The sequence below is a fragment of the Zonotrichia albicollis genome, chromosome 3 (assembly GCF_047830755.1).
Source record: "Zonotrichia albicollis isolate bZonAlb1 chromosome 3, bZonAlb1.hap1, whole genome shotgun sequence".
NCBI lineage: Eukaryota > Metazoa > Chordata > Aves > Passeriformes > Passerellidae > Zonotrichia > Zonotrichia albicollis.
Window position 1 is genome coordinate 52,399,297 of NC_133821.1, and position 22,139 is coordinate 52,421,435.

A 22,139-nucleotide genomic window follows, 5' to 3' on the forward strand; every position below is an offset into this window, starting at 1 on the left:
TCTTCCAAGAAAAACTATTTTCCTTGCCTTTTTATTCCTAAATCTGCTTTGTAGATCATCTGGAGCTTTTCCTAGCTTTAGTTATAAATGAGGAGAATGCAGGAGAATTATAAAAAATATTCAAAATCTTCAGATGAAACTTTACAAATCCATGCATTTCAAAGCAAATGGAGCAGGAATCTGAGTAAATCCAAAAGCCACTAGCAGTGTCCAAGATTCCCTCATTTATTGGCAAGATGACCTGGCTGTGTGAGATTGGCTGACAATCAGAAAGTTAAAATATCTTTTCTTGTACCACCTTCAGAGGAACCCATGAGACATTCTGGCACTCTCTGAAGGAATCTTGGAATTCCTCCAGATCATTAATAGTGAAAGAGACAGAAAAATTCACATCTTTATCCAAAAATTATGATGAAAATTGAATTTGCTAAATAATTTCACCAAATTCAAGAACATAAGAAAAGTTAAATGAATTTTCATTGGAAAAAAAATCCATAATTTGATAAGACAGGTTGAATAGCAAAATTTTTGTAGAACTCAAAGCAAAAATATTCATATATTCAAAACTTATAAAAGTGTAGGCCAGATTAATCTGTTTGAAGATTTAATCTGTGCAGATCAAAAAAGAACCAGAGCATCCTGCTATGATTCCACAGTCAATTGTGAGGAAAGGAATGCATGTCATATGAAAAGGAACCACCATCAAAGAAACTGAATAAAAAACCTCCTAAGAGTCCAAGGGAATTGTGCAGTTATTCTGCAAATTATTTCCCATGCTTTCAACAGCAGCTTTGAAGAGCAATGTGCTGAAGGGATTTTTCCCCCTTATTTAATCAAAATGTTGTCCTTAACAGAATTTTTAAATAAATTAACAATGGATAGATTCTCAAGGGCAACACATAGATTAAAGAAAAGCAAAATAATTTTCACTGTGGACAGCTAGGGAAAATATTTAGAAAAAAATTAACAAAAAATTAAGTGGAGATCTTGGACTTTGTGTTACTATCCACAACCCTGCAAACAATATAAATGAGAAGGTGGACTTACCTTTGTTATATTGCAAGAACACTGGACAAAGATTTCATTAAACAAACCCTATTCTGGCAAACCCAAAGGAAAAACAAAGGCAGGTCATTCCAGGGGGACTGGAAACAGTTGTTGGTGCACCAACTTTACAAATCAACAACTTTAAGAGATTAAAGATACCGGCCCACCATACGGTTGTTTAGGAACTAATCTCTCCTGTAAGTATTCAACAGTGCAAGGGATGGACTGGATTTTATTGGACAAAACCTATGAACACAAAAAAAAAGGCAAAAGTGTTCAGTGTGTGTAACTATAGTAGACCTAACACTTCAGCAGTGACTTGTTCCAAGTTCAAACCAACCTTTCCAAACCTAGACATTTAAAATTTATTTATGTGAAAAACACCTGGTGAACACATAGGAAAAATTGAACAGTTTTACTCCTTTTGAGAACTCAGGAACAGATTTTAAAATATAGAAGACTCAATCTCTGGTCTGAGCAATGGCAGAAAATTTCATTTTAAAAAATGTGGTTTGCCTTTTTTTTCCTTGAAAATTGCTAACAAGAGAAAAACAATTTATTTTTTTTTCTATTTCTTCTCCACAAGAGTTTATACTACTGATCACTGTGTAATGTGTAACAAACACACACATACACATAGTACCTCACAAGCACCCTTAAAATATCTGTCATTAAGGACTTGAACTACTTTTTTGAAGCTTGGCTAATAGAACACAGTGGATACTAGAATACACTGACCTAGCCAAACACAGCAAGAACGTACATAAATTTGCTCCTTCTTCTCAAGACATATTCATTTAATTGATTGCCCAGATTTTACACTTTAACTACTTTACCATTCACTGACTTTACTTATATTAGTATTTAGAAACAAAGAGACAGATAAGTGATCTGTGAAAAGCTTTCTTTTTCATTACTCTTCAGCAACACAGTTTGAGCAGCTTATTAGAAAAACATAAGAAGGTAACATATTCCAACCCAGCAGTTTCTAGTTTCATTACTTTCTGGCATTGAGTGAAGGTAACACAGCAATGATTTTGAAAGGAACACATATGCCCCCTATAGATTTAATGTATTCTTACCACAGAAAGATGGAAATAAATGAAAGGTTTATTAAGCATTGCCCAAATAGAAAATTCAGTACTAGAAAAATTATATGACATCTTTCCATAGCTATGTTACTAACACAGAAAGCAAATAGGAAATTGCTCTTCGAAGCTAAACATCCTCCTGCCCGACCCCCTTTTCTTTTAAACATAATTCTTTTGGCCTCCACAACAGAGCTTGCCCCAGGTATTACTTCTCCTGAGCAATGTTCCCTCCTTGAGGTTTTATTCATTTGTCCCAAGGTTTTCTCAAAATTGAAAGGCGTTTAGAAACAGTGTAGCATTTAATTCTGAGTTTATGGTAATGTGTCATGCAAACTTACAGCACTACATTTATGGTTTTAAAAATGTTGTTGCAATTGGCTTATATTTTAAAAGATAAATAATAGATTTTACTTATTTTAGCAATAATGGCATGCTGTTTTGGAAATACCATTAGCATTCAGTACAGGGCACCATTATATATATATATATATATATATATATATACACGTACGATTAGATCTACAAATGTGGGTAAACATAGATGATAAATCATAAATATTTAATGGCTTCCACATAACTAACTATAATTGAGGAATGAGCACTTTGCTTGGTCTCTAAAAACTAGTAAACTTCAATTAACCTGTAGTTCTGATTCCACATCAAAATTTATACTGGTATATGACAGCAAGTATGAATTCTGAATAAAGATAAAGCATATAAAGATAAAGCGTTAGCAAGATAAAGATAAAGCTTTTTATTCCAAGGTACCTAATTAACTCTTACCTCAGTGTTCTTAAATCCCACAGTTTGATGCCATCACCTGCAGCTGTGGTCAGGAAAAGGTTGTAAGCTTCAGGTTGCTGAGTGCTGTAGGATGATCCCTGTAAAACAATAAATCAGTTTCAGGTAACTATTCTCTATGGCATTAATTATTTATAGAATCATAGAATATCTTGAGATGGAAGAGATCCATGGGAATCATCAAGTCCAGCTCCCTGGACTTGCAGAATTATGCTGTATGATTAAGAGCATTGTCCAGATGCTCCTTGAGCTCTGAAAAGCTTGGTGTTGGGACCAAATTGGGACTGGGGAATTCAGTCTAGTGACCATCCATCCTCTCAGTGGATAATTTGGTCCATTTAAGAAACAAACAGTAAATATTTGTTAGATTATGTGAAAAAAAGCTTGTCTGCACACATGCAAAGGAGCAAAGAGGAAAAGCATGCAAAGAGCATGTAGAGGAAGTCCCATAACCCAGTCAGAGAAATGGAGCATGGCCTTGACTCCTCCCAGTGCTGTGCCAGGACAGCCGACAGCCCTTTGGTCCTGGGGTGACACCCCCGAGGACAGTCAGTGAGACAAGTTATGTGGGGCATCTCACAGACTGATGGGGATTGCTAAAATCGGGGTATGGGATCCATTATGTGAAGCAGGGGAAGATCTTTTTGTGATTGCACAAGACATTACAGGATGTTTAGAGAAAAAACAAGGGCAGTGAAAGGGAGGGAGCAAAGGTTACTTCAACAATTAATTATAAGACATTTTTAGCCCTGAGCTAAATGTCCAATTCCATTGACTTCAGTAGCAATTGCATTCATTCATCACAAGGCTAATTTTGGCTTCATACTTTTAAATAATTAAATCCAGTTTTAAACCTCTGATGTTTTAACATCCACATTGGCAAATCCCAGCCTTTTTTCTGGCTAAAGACTTCTTTCTCCAGGGAACCAGATTGAAACAGTTAAAAACACTTTCTTTCCTTTCCTTACCATTCACTTTCTTGATTTGGCTGAACACATCACAGAAACCTCAAGGTAATTTCCTGCAATCAGTATTTGACTGCCAGGAATCTCCTATTCATTATGAAAGCTGGTGCATAGCTTGCTCTAAGAGATTAATTCAAATGTACTGTGCAACACATTTCCCAACAGAGTCTACACAGTCTCACATTAGGTCTGTATAATGAAAAAAAAGAGCAAAGCAAAAGACAGACAGTAGTAGTTCAAAGGACAGTATTCATTAAAAGTTACTGAGCACCCTTTTTTGTGCCTTTGAAATATTTGGTCACCAACCCTTGAATCAGCCAGCACTGGTCATAAGAATCCAAAACAAGAAGTTCTACAGACACATACACATTTACTTTGTGCATTACTCCTTTACTATAGAATACACAGAATACAGGGAAAAACTAAAGCTAAGAAGTGCAATCCATTTGTACCTTCTCTGCCCTGAAATTTTGTCAGCAATATACTTTATTAATACATATACTTGTATCTTCAAATGACATTGGCTACTGAATATTGATATAAAAGAAAAGAAACTATATACGTGTTGGGATAATATGCGAGCTGAATTTTATTTATCACTTTGTGTTTTTATAGCCCATCAATTTATGATAATCTATTATTTATGAGAATCTGATGCAGAAAGTAGCAAAATCCCACACACTCGTGAAACTATGCTTTCATTCTGATAGACAAATCCCTTTCTTCTGCCCCATCAGCCTCCTCATCCACCACTGTAATCCCTTCTCAGCTTCTCTCTAGATTAACTACATTGCAACCTTCACATAAGATTTGGCCTCAAGAAGGATACGGTTCTACGGAATCTCACTTTCCTTCATTAATTCCTTATAAGCACCATTTATGTCATCCAAGGAGTGCAGCTGGCTTACGCTAAAGGCATGTATCAATAGATATATAAGAAAGCACTCTGTACCTTCTGGTGATCTTATACTTTTGCCAACATTGTAACTATGGTTAGGAAAAAGTTAACTGACTGAAACTTCAGAGTTACCCATTACATTTTTCACTCTTCACATCAAGTAGACTTCCTAACTAATGGACCAATGAATTTTGAAACAAAAGGTCTGAACAGAAAATTGAAAATTTTGCTGTTTCTGTGAAAATTAGTATACTCTATAACTGTGCTAGCAGAAAATAATACCATCCAAATATTTGTGGCTCACAATGACAGTTTTCTGTTGAAATAATATGTTTTGTACCATTACAAAGGCATTATTAACCCCAAAGCTCTGAATCTTTTTGATTTGATCTCAAATTGCCATCTATTTCAATATCTCATATGTTCCTAAACTCTAAGACAGGAAGATGATTTTGATATATCCTTCAATTCATTTTACTATGTCTCTTAAAATTCAGTATAAAAAGCAATGGACTGTTATGATAATCTTAATCAAAACACGTAAGGCTGAGATTCATTTCATACACACTGGCAACTGCAAACAATCTCTAGAACAGATCAAAAGAAAAATTTAAAATCTAAGTCATTACAAGGCAAATTATATATACTTGTTTCAACTGTTTTTGTCTAAAATCAAATATAAGAGAACATCATGCTGATCATCTAGGCTTCCAGGATATCCTATGTATTTTATAATTTGCTAACAGGTTTCTCCAACATGTAATTGGAAAATACTTTCCCTATAATCTACCACAACCTCAAAATAGATTTGGTTTTTCATTAATTTAAAGAGTAAATTTTATGATTATACCCACTTAACCATTATCCAAGTGGAATCACAAAAGAGTCTTGGAACATGAGAACTGATTTGCATGAATCTAAAGAAGAAAATGCAGTTCATGCATATATATACTGCAATCACAAATGAGTATGTAGTCCACACAATGAGACTAGGAATAATCTAAAGGAAAGCCTTCATAAATTTTGGGGTGTAGGCACTGTGTCTTCAGAATGAACTCTTTCTCTCCACAGGTTTGTTTCCATTGAATCATGTCTCATCACTAGAGAACCTTAGATTCCAGTGTGTTTCATACTTTGAACATGATGTAGTTTGCACACAGCATTCTGCACATTTTTATAAGTCTAATTTGCTCTAATAGTTTTAAACTACCCAATGTAATAAAATAGTTTATGTGTAATTTTCCTGTTGACTTATCTAAAATACTAGTTTTATATAACTGAAAAAATAGAGAACTTTGATGTATAATTGTCCCCCAAAATGGTCAGTTTTCTTTGCTCTACCACATAGGTTTTATTCCCAAATGAGTACTTGCCCACAACTTTAGAGTTTTTCTTGATTAAATAACCTGAAGGCACTAAGCTGACCCAGCAAAAAGAAAAGCCAGAACTTTAAACCTATATGTGTTAAAAACAGTACTGAAATAGTTAGCACAATTTTAAGTGTTTTACCAGATCACATCTATAAGGAAAACCCACAAAGAGTTCTACAACAGTAATAACAAGGATTGTTTTAAACCCACAGAAGCAAGGACTTTCCAACTGGGAATGAAGCACCACATTCAACCAGACCTAACACAGCAGGCATTCCAGAACATATGCTACCATAAAAACTACAAACATTCAAATCAGTCTTCAAGGAAAAAAAAGAAGACCAAGGATGAGGCGTTTTAAGTCATAGTACTGAGAAATTATTTTTTATTGCTGCTTCCAAAGTTTCAGAATAAATCACACGGTGTCAGATTGAGCTTCAGAAGAGAACATTTACATAAGGAAAAATTCCTGTTGAACTACAGTAATGCGTTTTAGCACAAGTAAGGCAAAAGATAATAAACACTTCTCTAATAGCAAGATGATTCAATCAGTCCAACTGCTCCCTCCTTTACACTAGAGAACAAATGAAATCTGTATGGACCTATCACACAGACTCATGTTCTTGCCCTTCCTCCCCAACATATAAAAACTTACTGATTACTACCAATTCTACTTTTAGCCTCTGATTTCTTTGTTGATGATGTTATGGTGGTATTAGAAATAAAATTCAATAAAGAATGTACCTTATTTTGGCAGATCTGATGGACTGATCTAACATGAGCTTCCTGTATCACTGCTGTGCTGCAGCCCGCATTGAGGTCAAAAACTTCCAATGCTCGGTTGCTGCCAGCTGTAAGTACAATATCTGTACAGTTCTCTATGTTAAAGTTATACTTATCCAAAGGTAAAAAAACCCATATAAACAGATTAAAAATACAGATAAATAAACATATATATAAACTCTGTTGTATTTATTGCTCTGTGAGCAACAACAAAAATCTTACAGCACTAAAAATTTATGTCTAAGGATGAAGTTCAACATCACAAAAAATTACAAGTTTTTGCTCCAATAGAAAAGGAGTAGTAATTCATCAAATGCTACTTACTTTAGCTGATGTCCATGTCTTTAAGTCCAAAGAACTATCAAGAAAATAAGAAATACAAAGGATACAAGAATAGAACTCATTTACTGCTGAAAGGCTGGTAATCTCCATTGTGGAAGTCATGGGAAATTTCTGTACCAATTTGCAAACACTCCTCTGTTTGTATCTGCAAAGAACATCAAATCAATGCTTGTATTAATGAAATTAGTTACGATTTGTTAACACCCACCCACTGGAACCACAAATCAAAATGCTTTCTTTCATTATTAAAAATTAAAGTGACAGATCTTTTGCCTTATTGTTGGACTCTGTTAAAAACTTAGCAACCAAACTCATTTAGATGAAAAACAACTCATGATATTCATATACAGAAGACTGATTTTCCATCAACATGAAACACTAAAATAATCCTGTATGTATACTGAAAATGTTGAAGAGATTAAAGTTTGTCAAGCACCTATGTTCAGAAAGCAGATATGCCACTGGTTTCAGTGTACCATTTAATGTGCTGATGATAGGGCAATCAGGAGGAAAATTAAGAGAAAACAGTGAGGAAAGAGTGAAAACAGCGAGGAAACAATAATTTCCTTTTAGACGGGAGGAGAATAAGAGACTGATCACACAGTACCAAAGAAATTTTGCTTCCCAAGAAACACAAAACATTTTAGGGTCCTGTGGGTTACCTGCCAGCTCTATGCAGAGGTGGTGAACATGCCAAAAACTCTAAAATGGCTTCAGACTTTTTTATTAGACAACACAAAACTGCATTGTAATGCAATATAATTAGAACTTTCTGTTTACTGAAATATATCCACATAGGCAACATGGATCTATTCTTACAGTAAACAGAAAACAAAACTCCATGGATATGGATATGGATATGGATATGGATATGGATATGGATATGGATATGGATATGGATATGGATATGGATACGTGGGGCAAGAGTGTGATTTTCATAGAAGACACCTAAGGGATACAGAGTCAATAACAACTGTACTGGGTCTGGTTTGGATGGAGTTAATTTTCTTCATAGTGGCTTGTACGGTGCTGTGTTTTAGACTTGAGATCAAAATAGCATTGATAACACACCAGGGTTTTAGCCATTGCTGGACACTGCCTGCACAGTGTTAAAGTAACTCCTGTGTAACAGTTCATATCATACTTGTATTTTAGCACATCTGTCTAATGAAAGTGCAAAAGTCCATGCATGATGTGCTGTAGGAATCATTACTGTTCTTTCCAACAATGCTAAAAGTTTCCAAAACTGAGATCATTTGACAAAAGCAATATAGTTGTCAGCCAGATCTGTTCAAAAGAAAAATGCTTAGTGACTTGGTTTTTGCCTTTCATTGTTATTCTCTAACAATGATCTGCTGATCTTTTCAGATGGACATCAGAACCACTTTAGTAGTGATGGTAAAGCAAAAGATAATAAATATACAGTGTTTTGCAATTTGATCCAAGAATCTTTTGTAGTTTCCACAAGTACTTTATTCAAATAAACTAAAAAATAAACTGTACTAGACTTCAAGAGCAAATGATTTATTTCTATTTTTGTGTAAATCTACCCAAGATAACTTTAAAGAAGCCAACTGATAAAATAGGTACAATCTAATGAAGGCAGTATGAAGTTTCTTCTGGTACAATTTACCATGCTGAAAGAAGCTGATTAAAACAGTTAAGATTTTCCCAAATGCAAGAAAATTTGTTTGAATTGGCTGAAATACCTTTCTTCAGACTGCAGACTACTACACAGATAAATACCTCACAGGGCATGACGTGGGTACAATTTCACATAGAAAGAAAATCAACCAAGAGTAAACAGAGATTCATAAAATACAAGTTATGAGAAAACTGAAATAAAGTAACAGAGGGAGGAGGACATAGAAGAGTACCCATTATTAAAAAATAAAGAGGAATTTTATCATGTTTAAGAATTTTTTTTGACACAATGCATTTGCTTCATGTCTTGTATATCTTCAATTCAAAGTGCAACTCATTTAAAATTCAGGCAGGTATTGTGGACACACTGAGCTGGACACTGTACATTCGCTCTTGTCTCTTAGAAATTGAAGTTTATGTAGCAATTTGTGTTACCTTTTACTGGTTTGTTAATATCCCCATAAACTAAGAATTAACAAGTAAAACAAACTAGGTAAGCAGATTATGGAAGAAAACTACTACATAATTCTGTCTGACCATTTAACATTTCAGTGAAGTTTCACATACCAGGTTCATGCCTCAGTCCAGGAAAGCACTCCTATTCCTAAACATATTTAAGCTTGTGCTTAGTACATTTTTCTTTGCAGCAGCAAAACTACAAAGGAAATAGAGGAAGAAAATAGACCAGCTTTTCCCATCTAAGGATGCAGTCTAATACTGACTAATATCATCAACAGACAAAACATACCATTCACAATATCAACTAAGACTTCAGTGTTGCAGCCCTAATTCTTTTTGTTCTTCCATTCAAAAGAAATATATTTTGGAAGTAGCTTTTACTATTTGTTCAGCTTTTTATCTTCTGTAATAGTTTGTCCCCCCTCAGCTCACCTCAACACACACAAAATTGTAGATCAAACTTTACAAGAACTTTCACTGGTCTGTTAATGAACTCACCGTTTTAGGTCATCCTTGGTTGTGTCTAGATGGAAACTTAAGAGATGAAATTCAGCTCCACAACACAGTAATATAAATGTATCTATAAAATAAAACTGTGCAAAGCGTACAGTCTTATGGAACTTCTCTTTACCCTGAAACATAAAGGAATTTGTGAAGAATGGAGTCAAACATAAATATTTTTTTGTCTGAGATTCCTCGTGTTAAGGCAGAACCTCCCTGTCATCCTGACCATAGGCCAGGAGGTTAAACTCTACAGAGTGGCCCTTCTTATTTTTCTCTGAAAAAAAAAGATTTAATTCTGCTTAAATTAGCTGGCAGTATATCTGTAGTCAATTGAATCTAATACAATCTAGCTTCATACTCTGAACTTCTTTTTGAATTGGGAAATGGACTAAAGTCAAGCAAAGCTGAGCCAATGAAAATACTACATACAGACTAGACAATAAAACCAAAACTTCCAGACATGTCCACTGGGATTTTTTTTTAACAAGGTTGATTTTTTCTGTTCCTAAATTATCATGAGAAAAACCTAATTTGGAGTCAATGGAGATCACCCAGATCATTATATCAGTGGGAGTAGTAGCTCTCAGTAGCTCTAGAAATTGGTTCTTTCTACAAAGCTTTTAAAACAGAAGTAGATAAAAGTGCAAAACAGTGTTCTCTGTGTCCAAATGAATGGAAGATTCCAATTACCAGAATTAGGGCAGGTTCCTTATTGCAGGTTGACCAGACCCTTAAAGTTCTGTCTTCTGATGCAGAAACTAACCACTTCCTGTCATGACTCCAGCCAACAGAGTTAACTGCACCATCATGACCTAATAAAAATAATAACATCTTGCATTAATAAATTTCTCTAGAGTTACTTGTATTGTTTTAATATAATTATGTACAACATTAAAATACATTCCAAGTACAGGTTTCAAAGGGTTGGATTAAAACTGGTAACGGTAAACCAGCTATTGAAATTTTCTTCCACCAAAAAACACAGAAAATGTCTCTCATTAATGAACACACAAAGATAATTCCAACTCTAATTTTTCAAAGTTATTGGAAGACCACTTTCAAGAAATATCCTTGAAATTAAATTTAAACAAAGATTCAGTATTGGAAAAAAAATCTGAGTATTATATTATAACGAAATTCTATATTAAACATGGTCTGGAAACCCGTTAAGACATCAAAAAGGGTTGAAACCCCTTTTTGGGGTTTTTTATTAACCTTTTATTACTGAGCTAGCTATTTTTGGCATATAAATAAAATGAGCATGCCACTTCAATGGCTTGTTAAAAACAAGATCAGAAACTTACAAAGAAAGAACTTTAAAAGCCAGAAACAATAGTCAAAAGGTAAAAATATTAATTTGATCCAACATTATGTTGAAGCTGATAAAAAAGATCAAAAAAGAACATGCCAATCAAGTTTTACAGACTTTGATGCATGTTACTGCAATTTGTCAGATGAAGTCTGATGAATTTCATCTAGCCTTAAAACATTCAAAGTTCTTATGCTGCCCTCTTGTGCATAGTTTATCTTTACTCAATGAAAGTTTCATATTAAAAAATGGTTTGCTTTAAATTACAGGAAAGCTATTAAACATATCGCAGTAATTGAGATATTTCATTTTGTAGACATATATCTACAAAAATTCTTATAAATGAGGTATTTTAACTCCCAGTTACCAAACAGCTGTAGAATTTTCACCAGAAAATTGCACAGGCACTGCACAAATACACATATAAATATTATTCTTATTTTGTTCACAACAGAAAGATTCATTTAAAGGCTTTTATTTTCTGAAAATATTTTAAAGCCTTGAATAATCTGCATTAAAGAAAAAAAAACACACAACACCAATCAAACAAACCAAAAAAAAAAAAAGAAAAGAAAACCACAAAATACAAAACTCTTTTCCAAAGTAGTAAGGAACCTTAGGAAAATCTGAGGTTTGGAAAATTGGAAGAGCCACGCAAAAAGCTTAAGAATCTCTGCTCTCCAGGCCCCAGAGTCCCAAAACACAGTGAAGGAGATGCCAGCTGGCTTGAAAGAGCCCAGTAAAATTCAAAACAGGCATTACTCAAGGCTCCCTAGCCCTAGAGCACATTGAGAAGAATTAGCAGCTGGTTTTGTAAAGAGACACATTCAGAAAGGCCATGCTGGCTGTAACTCTTTACAGCTGTTCCACATCACCTGCACTTCACTACGGGACACAGACACCTGAAGAGTCACCACTGAAGAAGAATGCAGAACTGCTCAAAACTGTAACTCAACCCTTCAAGGAACAAGGCTGAATAAATTAGGCTAACAGCAAAACTGATGTTATACCATTCCTCTGATGCTGCCTTAAAGAGCCATGACTTTTGATAAGCAGCAATATTGAGATGTTAATGCTGCCTTGAAACTGAAATTTTTTAGCAGAATAGATACAATTTCAATTTCTTGAAAAAAAGAAAAATTTACATAGCCATTGATTGCAGCTCTAAGTAAGAATAATGCATCATGATTTTTCACGAAAACACATATGACACTTCTAAAACAAGAGCATCAAAAGTAGAAAGTAAACAGATGACTGCATGGTAATCTGAACAACACAGAAAAATTATATGAATGAAACAAGCAGGCAACTAATGGTTTGTGGTTCCTAATCCTGTGCATTATTTTACCTGGCAATTCAACATTTATGTTGCTTTTGGAAAGAGCTACATACATGTTAGAATATAGTTTACATTGCTTTTCAGACATGTGCATTATTAAAAAAAAAAAAAAAAAAACAAAGCAACCTAAATGATTAAAGGTATCAATGAAGTAAGTCAGTGAAAAACTTGCTATTGTAGAAAAAATAGACTGTTCACAAGGCATATTTTCATCAATTTCATCACACAAGAAAGATAATATGAGTAATGTTGCCTCCTTAATGTCACTTCTTGCACTAAGTATAATGAAAATCACTCAAAAGGAAAATTGTTTTCACAAATCAGTTTCCAGAGTTACTTACTTAGAAATAATTCTCTAAAATATCTTTAAGTAGTCTGGCTTTAATACTTGTTAGGGTCAGATAGTAAAAACATTTCTTTTCCATTATGAGCTTTCACAGAAAATTCATGTAGCAGGTCTGATTTAAAGCCACAACATTTAGAGTTATGAAAAATTTAACAGATTGTTCCTGTATAAATTTAGACATAATCTGCTGTTGAAGACTCATTTAAAAGCATACATGTTTATACATGCATACACTTTTGTAGTTTTGGATTTCATCTTAGAAATAGTCCCTCTTTGTTTAAATAGTTTATCTTTAGAAGCCTGGAGTTGCAAAGCAAACACATCTTTTGCCAAGTCATCACAGTCACTTTTTGGCTAATAAACTATCAGAACTTACTGCTACGATATATGCATGCATTATTATTGCAATATATTCCCTTTATTTTTTCTCTTTAGTTATTGTAATACATATTATACATCATGATGAAGATTTCAGTATATCATAGATTGCTTCTTACCCCACAAAAAATTGAGAAATGTGACCACCTGGTAGTCACTTTAATTCTAGGACAAAATTAGGCAATCAGAGAAATTAATTTTACATCTTGAATCATCAGTACTTCCTCTCTCTTGTTATCAGGGCGATGTAAGTGGTATCCATGACATTTTAAATCAAACTCAACCATCAACTCAACTCATATCTTTTATAATATAATTCATAAACTTACCTGAAAAAACATTATGCACATCAGTGAGATTGGAATTGAATATCAGCACAGTTTTGTCAGCCTGGCCACAAGCCAGCAGCTCTCCATCCCCTACAAAGAAGAGCGTTTAATGATTTACATCTGAAAGCAAAAAGAAGCTAATATGCTGCCTTTTTTAATCATAAAAATCATATATGTCACTACAACAAAACAAAACCCAGATATTCACTTCATATGTTTAACACTATTTATGAACATCACCAATTAGTGTTGGAGAATTTGGTAGGATTTTGTAGGCAAATTCATTTCTGGTCCTGACATATTCTCTAAACAACATAATTTTTTTTAACTCAAAAAAGGAAAATCTGAAATTTTTGTTTTACTGGGGTTATTTATGCCTGTGTGTGCATGCATGGGTGTGGGAGAGACAAAGAGAAAAAGAGAGAAAGATTTTTCTTCCTCAAACTAAAAGAAGATTTATACTTAGAACATACTAACAAATCTCTCTAGGGAACACAGATGGAATATATTTTAGCAAAGTTACTGATTGCATCTAATTGCTTTTATTTCCTGAGGATGAAAGTTGTTCTTGTCCTCAAAACACAGATATTTAAGTTTTTAATATTTTGAAAATATTTTGCCTTGCTGGGTGTATATTGACATAATTATGTACGTGGTAGAATGCTTGATTGCTAATCTAGGAAGTGCTTTCTGCTTAATCATATTTACATTGGAACTAACTAAACCTATTACAAGAGTCATTTATCCAAAACAGTTAAGAAAAATCCCTCACTTTGGGTCACACAGGAGAATTCCTTATTTAATATTTCAAATTTAAAATAATTCAATAATATTTATATAAGAAATATGAGTATTTTGAAACAGACCTTCAGTATTTTATACACCCTAATGAAACTAAGTAAATGTGCTAGAAAATAAATTCCTTAGTGAAAGAACTCTTAATTTTCAAGTAGTAGTGGGAAAGTCAAAGAATAAATTCAAAAGGAAATAAGACATAAAATCAGAAATAGAATCCAGTTGCATATGTAGCAACAGCTTGCATGGTTTTGCAAGATAAAAATTGCTGATCAAACAGTATGTGGTATTGCCAGAAACTTTTCTGTGACTTTATCGACACTAAATTCCCAGTCTTTACAAACTATGCTGCACAAATTTTTAATTTCTTCACACTGACACAACTGCACTTTTTATAAAGCCCGTACTTACCAGAATACTGAACACAAAAAATTGGGGTTGGTTTACAAGTAACAGATATCTCTTTTTCATATTTCATTGGAGGATAACTTTCCAATGGATATTCTTTATTTTTACTTCAAAGAAGGAAAAAAGAAAGAAATTAGTACATCTTCATTTCAGTTATGAAATAAATGTGCTTTGGGAATTATTCTAAACATCTTTATAGAAATATTTGCCAGAAAAAAATTATGTCAAATCCAATGTAGGAGCCAAATTCATTTTAAATTGTTATATTTAAACTACTCCTACCTGTAAGAGGTATGAATTCACAAGATCAAGAATTAACAGTGTCTAGCAAAAAAAGAATTCCTTAAATCACAAAAGTATTTAAAGAATGTCAACTCTACCTTGTTTACAAAGACCTTGTGGAAAAATGCAATATTAGCTAAAAAAGAGGCAATTTAAATAAAAAACCCACACAAAACTTGAAATACTAAGTAGCTTAACCTATATAAAACAGCGCTAAAACAAAGTTGAAATTATCTGAAGTACTCATGTAAAGGTTTCCTATGTGTGCAAGGTTTACAAAAACTTAGTCTTGAGCTATTAAGTGGGTTTCATAACACTTTAACATTTCTTTTTAAATGAGAAAAATTATGGCATCAATCATTCTTTACTTTCATGTTTGTATTACATAAAGGAAAAACTATATAATAGTAAAGAGAAAAAATGTGTGCAATATCCCCATTTAATATTCCATACAAATTAACATGAAAATGTCAGCTTTAGAAAAACATTTGTTCTTTTTGACCAGTGATAAAGATTCCACTGGTCAATTTATACTATTGCACATACTCTGTTTAAATCCATTGGAGTAAGTTTGCATTGACTTTAGGTAACAAGATTTTTAGGGGTGAATGAGGGACATGATCTAAAATCACTTCTCCCTGTGCCACATTCAGTTATTTTTCAAACTAGAACTGCAGCTTAAGAACATGCTAGGACTTAGCTTCCAACCATATTTAACACCTGTTCTTCCTACCAACACAAATCTAAGAAAATAGATATGCATATTTTCTTTTATATGAAGCACTCAAGTTTAATTCACAGTCTGATAAACCAAATCACTTGCAGCAGTGATATATTTTTATATCAAATTTATGAAGCCTTAGTTCTAGTGGCAACCTTTTCTAAAAAGTTCCAATGACAGAAGCATTTTTAATTTCTTAAATTTATTTTAATTTGTTCCTCCTTTAACAGTCATTAGATGACCTACCATTTACAACTGGTCTTCCACTTTGATACCTCTTTTTTTCTCAGGTTAGTATTTGGAGAAAACATGGCCATTCTACGAGAGAGAAAACATACACTCTTATATGAAATATTAAACCTTGCATGGGAGAAACAGCTTTTTTCAAACAAAAGCAATCATATTTCCTTCTTATTATTTACATCTGTGGGTAATGTCAATAGATAAGAGAATTTACACTTTGATGGCAATATAAATGTCTAATATTCTAATGCCTGAGTTTGGACCTTGATTTCTGTGAGTTATTTGTTGAATAGCATATTCTGAAAGTCAAAATTCATACAAATAAAGTTCTCAGACAACACTTTCTGCAATCTGAAAATACAAGAGCCTAGTCAGATGAAAGAATCAGGATGTCAAATATGGATTTCAAAAGGAAGTTGGACAATGACCAGAAGCTGTGAACATTTTGGTTTACATTATGCTTTTAAAATTCTTTTCTTTGAGAGCACCATAACTATTTTTCACAGGTGATTAATTTCACAATCATGAGACTACATAGTTATGTGAAAAAATATCACACACCAATAAGAAAGGGAAAGTAGTAATATTTCTACTGACCGTGGTGCTGCTGTATATCCTGATGACTTAATTTTATTATGGAAAACCAATGGTTTATCCTTCACTGTGTTCTTCACTCCTGTAGTAAAATAATTTAATTTACATTAAAATATTTTTTAACATTACGTTTTTAGAGTGAAAGATAGTTTTGCACAATATAAATACTTGATGTTCCCTTACGTTACAAAACACATAAATGACTAATCACCCTAAAATAATGATTACTGAGAAAAGGAAAGATATATGAACTGTTACATTGTAAACCATCGCTCCTCCAGTAACCAGAATAAGTAGGAACTTTAAACTTTGAAGTAGCACGAACCCTGTTCTGAATTACTTTTTTCACCACTCATTTCAGTTAGAAAATGTGTTTTCAAATTGCCTCTTCTTAGACTTTGCATGCATTAGCTATAATGAATTCACAGCCTATATTTGGACTAAGGAATGGATCTAAAGATGATTAACCAGCTAACTGGTGGATGCCTTTAAGTATTTGTGTTCCAACACAGCTCAGGTCATGGGTAATGTCTGCATGTCCAGTGCTGTACTAGGAAGCCCAGTGGGCACCACTCAGCTCCAAACTGAATATCAGCAGAAACAAACTAAACAAACAAACATTGTAAAGGGGGAAATTTTGTTGATATTCCAAGGGAAAAAACCCAGATGCATTGGGACAATTTACCTATCCTGAGGGTAGAAGTCCCATCAAATGCCACTAACTATCCTTTCTCTTAATGCAGCAATGAGGCACAAAAAAAGGCCCTTCCTGAGAAGCTCCCAGTACCACACACCTTAAGAGACCAAAGGATTTCATTACAGCACTTATCTATCTGAACATGAGATGTCAACAAAGGCAGCACAGTTGTCAGTGCAGGCTGTCCAAGGCAGCCTGGAATTCTAGATAAAACTTTGTAGATGCATTCTGAAAATACCATGAAACCTTAGAGATACAACCTTTGACATTGTAACAGGCACAATACATGCAAATGGTAAGGATAAAAACTTTTTTAAAAAATATTTTTTTTAATTTTATTGTTGCTCACCAAAAAAAGCTACAGGTGCTTCAATGGCAACTGGACATCAGATCTCTTTTTTTAAGCAGTAGAATATTGAGTCAAAAATTAACTTCCTAAACATCCTAACAGTATTGGCAAAAGATTATTAAGAACAACAAAATACACCAAAACATCTCTTTGGTATATTTCACAACCAAAGTTAAGAAAGAAGTGACAAATTATACAGAAAAATTTACTGCATGCTATGGAAAAAGAATGACTTACAAGAATGTAAACCTTCAACACTCTAGCACTTTTAAAATTCACAGAAAATTCTCAGACAATGGTTTTTGAAAGAATAAAAATACTTATAACCATCATTTTTAACTACAATTACATGTGTACGATATGAAATATTAACAGATGTCTAAAATTCTTCCTATTGAAGTAAAAATATAATGCAATATATATTTAAACCAAAAATCTACTAAACTACTGATTGTATTAGGCACAAGCCAGGTGGAAGTCAGTTACTGTTTTTAAAAATATAACTTAATTAATTAATTTCAGAGTTGGTTTGTACTTACCAAGTGTTTTACTGGAAGGTCCTTTCATGTTCTTCTTTATACCTTTACACAATGGAGAATTTGCAAATAAAGTACACCTAAATCATAAAATGAAGCACAAAAAAATTGATCAATGCAATGAACAAATATGTCAGATTAGAAAAAGGTGCCAAAACTCCTTTTTAGTTATTTGTCTGAACGTGTGTGTGTACACACACAATAGCAATGAGATTTTAACAAAAACAAGTTAGCCACAGTGGATCAGCTATCATCTCAGATGCTCAGCAGCACAGACAAGCCTTGGCCCTGACTCAATTCACAGACCATTGCTTTTACATGCTGGATTCCAGTTTTGTGAATATTAACTGATGATTTTATTTTAAGCACTGAAATCTGTATTTCTGTGTATATTGTGGAGGTTCTTTCATCTTCAAAATGTCGGCATTTTCTCATAAATCACTTCTAGGGACATATAGGACAAGAAAGTAACAACCAACAGGGATTCACCAAGGGGAAGTCATGCTTGATCAGTTGGATAAACTTTTGTGATGAGTGGCTTGGCAGATGAGGGGAAAGCAGATGAAGATATTGTCTACTTTGACTTCAGTAAAACTTTCCACAGTGTCCCATAAGCACCTCACAGATAAGCTGATGAACTGTGGTCTGGATGAACACACACTGAGCTGGATTAAAAACCAGATGAGGAACCAAGACCAGACTGTGATGATCAGGATCTAGGTGGAAAGCAGGAACTAGTGTAGTAACCCAGAGGTTACAACTCCATTCCATATGATTCCATGGGTATAATAATTCCATTCAAAATCTGCATTAGTAATCTGGATAAGGGAGCAGAGTGACTCTCACCATGTTTGCTGATGACTCAAAAACTGAGAGGAGTGTGACCATGGTCACAGGGGTTTTCAGGTGAAGCAAGAGACGAGAATGTTGACTCCATGATCAGAAGGCTTGGTTTTTTATTTTATGATATATATATATTGCATTATAACTATACTAAAAAGAAATAAAAAAGGAAAGGTTTCCTCAGAAGGCTGAGCTAAGAATAGAAAAGAATGATAACAAAGGCAGCTGGCTCGGACAGAGAGCGAGAGCCAGCTCTGCCGTGACTGGTCAGTAAATCCAAACATCTACAGGAGACCAATCACAGATCTACCTGTTGCATTCCACAGCAGCAGATAACCATTGTTTACATTTGTCTCTGAGGCCACAGCTGCTCAGAAGGGAGAAAAATCCCAAGAAAAGATTTTCCACAAAAGATGCCTGCAACACGGAGTGTCTTAAAGAGCAGAAGGTTGTGTTGTCATCCAGGGAGACATTTATTGTCTGCATAAATGGGCTGACAGCAACCCTGTGGAGCTCAACAATGTGGAAGGCAAAGTCCTGCAGCAGAGGAGGAAGGAGCCCATGCAGCAGTACAGGCTGTAAAGCAGACTCTAGAGCCAGGCTCTGTGCCCTAAACCCAGAAGCAGGACAGGAGACAATACATGAAAAATTAAACATGGGAGGCTCTCTCTGAACACTGGGAAACACTTATTTACTGTGAAGGTGACTGAGCACTGGCACAGGCTGCCCAGAGAGGTTGTGGCATCTCCCTCCATTGACATATTCTAAAGCTGTGTGGACATTGTGATGGGAAAATGACTCCAAGCAGCTCTGCTTGAGCAGGGTTGTTGGACAAGATGATCTGAGAGGTGGCTTCCAAGCTCAACCATTCTGTGATTCTGTGATTTCTCCCTCTCAATACAACTAAAGCATGATAAGAAAAATAAGTAAAATCAAACCATGTCAACAAGCAGCACTACAGAAAACCATATGACACACTGTAGTGCCAGATAAACAAATTCATCATCCAACATGGAGAGAAAACATTTAATAATTCTGTACCTGGCAATAACTGATAGACTTTTCTCATTTCCACATGGGAGAAAATCACTCTGCTGAGTTCTCACCAATGCAGAAAGGTTAACTTCCAACACAGCAATCATATCTTCAAACATTGAGGCAATCAAGCATAAAACCTGCAGCAATCACCATAAATTAACACTCCATTTACCCAATAATTTAAAAGTTCAAAACATAATGCATTTATAATGAAAAATAAAACAAATTTCTGAAATTTATAAAAATTAATCAAAAATATCCATGGATTTAGTCATGAAGAGCATTAAGTGGTAGAGTGTTTAAAGCAATCCTTCAAAATATGCCTATGTTCCTCAAATGTGTTTTAACAAACCAAAATACATAACAGTGACAGAAATTCCCACACCACCTACACTGGAGACAATTCTGCAGTAAGAGTAGTGAGAAAAGAAGTACACATGGAAGAATGGCTTCAGCAACAAGATGAGAACATGCTAAGAGCTGAATTTAAACAAAATCCTAATCTAAAGCAAAAGTCTTCTATGTTAAATATGTAGCCTAGATTGAGTTTACCTCTGTAGGAAAATTGCAATATCAAAAATGGAGTATATAGATAAGAATGCCTTCCATTTTCTTAAAATCACTTTTAGTGGCTTTCAACAGAATTTTTCTCATAACCCAAATAGTTTTGACAGATTCTTTAGAAGGATTCAGAAGTAGCATATCCTAACTTTTTTTTTGAGAAACAAGCTATAACAATTTTTTTTCCCCATAAAAGATTTCCTCTGCTTCTTCAATGGTCATTCTTGACATTCAAGGTAGACCCTGAACACTGTAACAATTCACCTTTTCCTTATAAATCACTTTAGACTGTATATAACCTGTGAGAGCTTCAAAACAGCAGATTCCATAAGGAAGAATCAACCCTCTTCAAAAAAATTACCATGTAAGTCATATTAAATAACTCAAATCTGTGAACTAATCTGTTAGCAAAATGTGTAAATATTTATGAAAAATAACTGTAATCGTTAACATTTATTAAAGCAGCATTTACTGTATACTCACCTTTCCATTAGCTGCCTTCCTTGTTAATGCACATGATCTGGCAATCCGAATGCTGAGGTCACTGTAATCTTTATCAAGAAGAACAAAGTACTATAAAATAATACCTGCATTTCACAACAAAAAACCTATCTCTATGACACACACAAAAAAATCACTCATACTAATTTGACATGACCCTAACCCATTCTGTTCAGAGTATATACTTCAATTTTACCCTCAAATTAAAATGGAGTAGAATAACTTGTATTTAACACTTATATTTAACACTTATGAACTGCAAAACTGAATAAAAATTCATGGCTAGCCACTACACAGGTCTAGAACAAACATGTCTTCTGAAAAAAGTCACCAGGGCCAGGAAAACATACAAAAACTATTAGGGAAAAAAACATTTTTAAAAAACATTTGGTTTCTATTGTATTCTGCCATTTCACAACCTAATTCTTACATTATTTATGTCAGATAACAAAAACAATCTCATTATTGTGTAATCATATATCTTTTAAACATACCTCTGTAAAATAAAAGAGCTTCCAATTCTAAGTTTGCCAAATTAATTATTAACAAGCCAGTAGAGGTTCCAATCCAAAAATAGCTAGTATTCTGGGAAGAATATCTATTAAAACAAGGAGAAAAATATCTCTGAGTAGATAAAGAAGCTTTTCTTGCTACCATACAACAAACAAAAATCGGGTTTTTTAATTCTCATTGCCCAGTCCCAGTACAACAATAATAAAGCACACAGAGAAAAAGTACATTACATTTAAAGCTTTTTTTTTTCAAATCTGTAGCTCAAAGTTTCAAGCAAAATTAGTGAAGGTTTGAAAACTGGAGAGCAGTTTTCATAATCCTTGAGCAGAACACAATCCTTGATTCATGTAAGTACTTCATGGCACATCCAAAACTGCGCAGGAAATACTTTTCTTCAAAAAGTTATTGTGGTTTGTAAGAGTTGGGAGATGCTGTAAAAGCATTGTATACACA

At 34.0% G+C, this 22,139-nt stretch overlaps 1 protein-coding gene across 6 annotated transcripts in view; it reads right to left on the reverse strand.

The window, feature by feature from the left end:
* The window catches only part of WDR27 (WD repeat domain 27), a 97,611-nt gene that overhangs the window by 64,625 nt on the left and 10,847 nt on the right, over positions 1-22,139 (reverse strand). For 2 of the 6 annotated variants that reach the window (XR_003381329.2, XM_005491127.4), the window contains exons 9-21: positions 21,668-21,771; positions 21,156-21,223; positions 20,115-20,248; positions 18,234-18,310; positions 16,652-16,730; positions 16,058-16,129; positions 14,812-14,915; positions 13,606-13,695; positions 10,595-10,716; positions 9,899-10,032; positions 7,345-7,442; positions 6,917-7,038; positions 2,922-3,019 (exon numbers count right to left, since the gene is read on the reverse strand). Coding sequence is in view for 3 of the 6 variants with exons in the window: in XM_005491127.4 (XP_005491184.2) it covers positions 2,922-3,019; positions 6,917-7,038; positions 7,345-7,442; positions 9,899-10,032; positions 10,595-10,716; positions 13,606-13,695; positions 14,812-14,915; positions 16,058-16,129; positions 16,652-16,730; positions 18,234-18,310; positions 20,115-20,248; positions 21,156-21,223; positions 21,668-21,771 (1,302 nt within the window). In the remaining 3 variants the exon portion in view is untranslated. The other 4 variants (XR_012579565.1, XR_012579566.1, XM_026795872.2 and 1 more) reach the window with 4 other exon arrangements.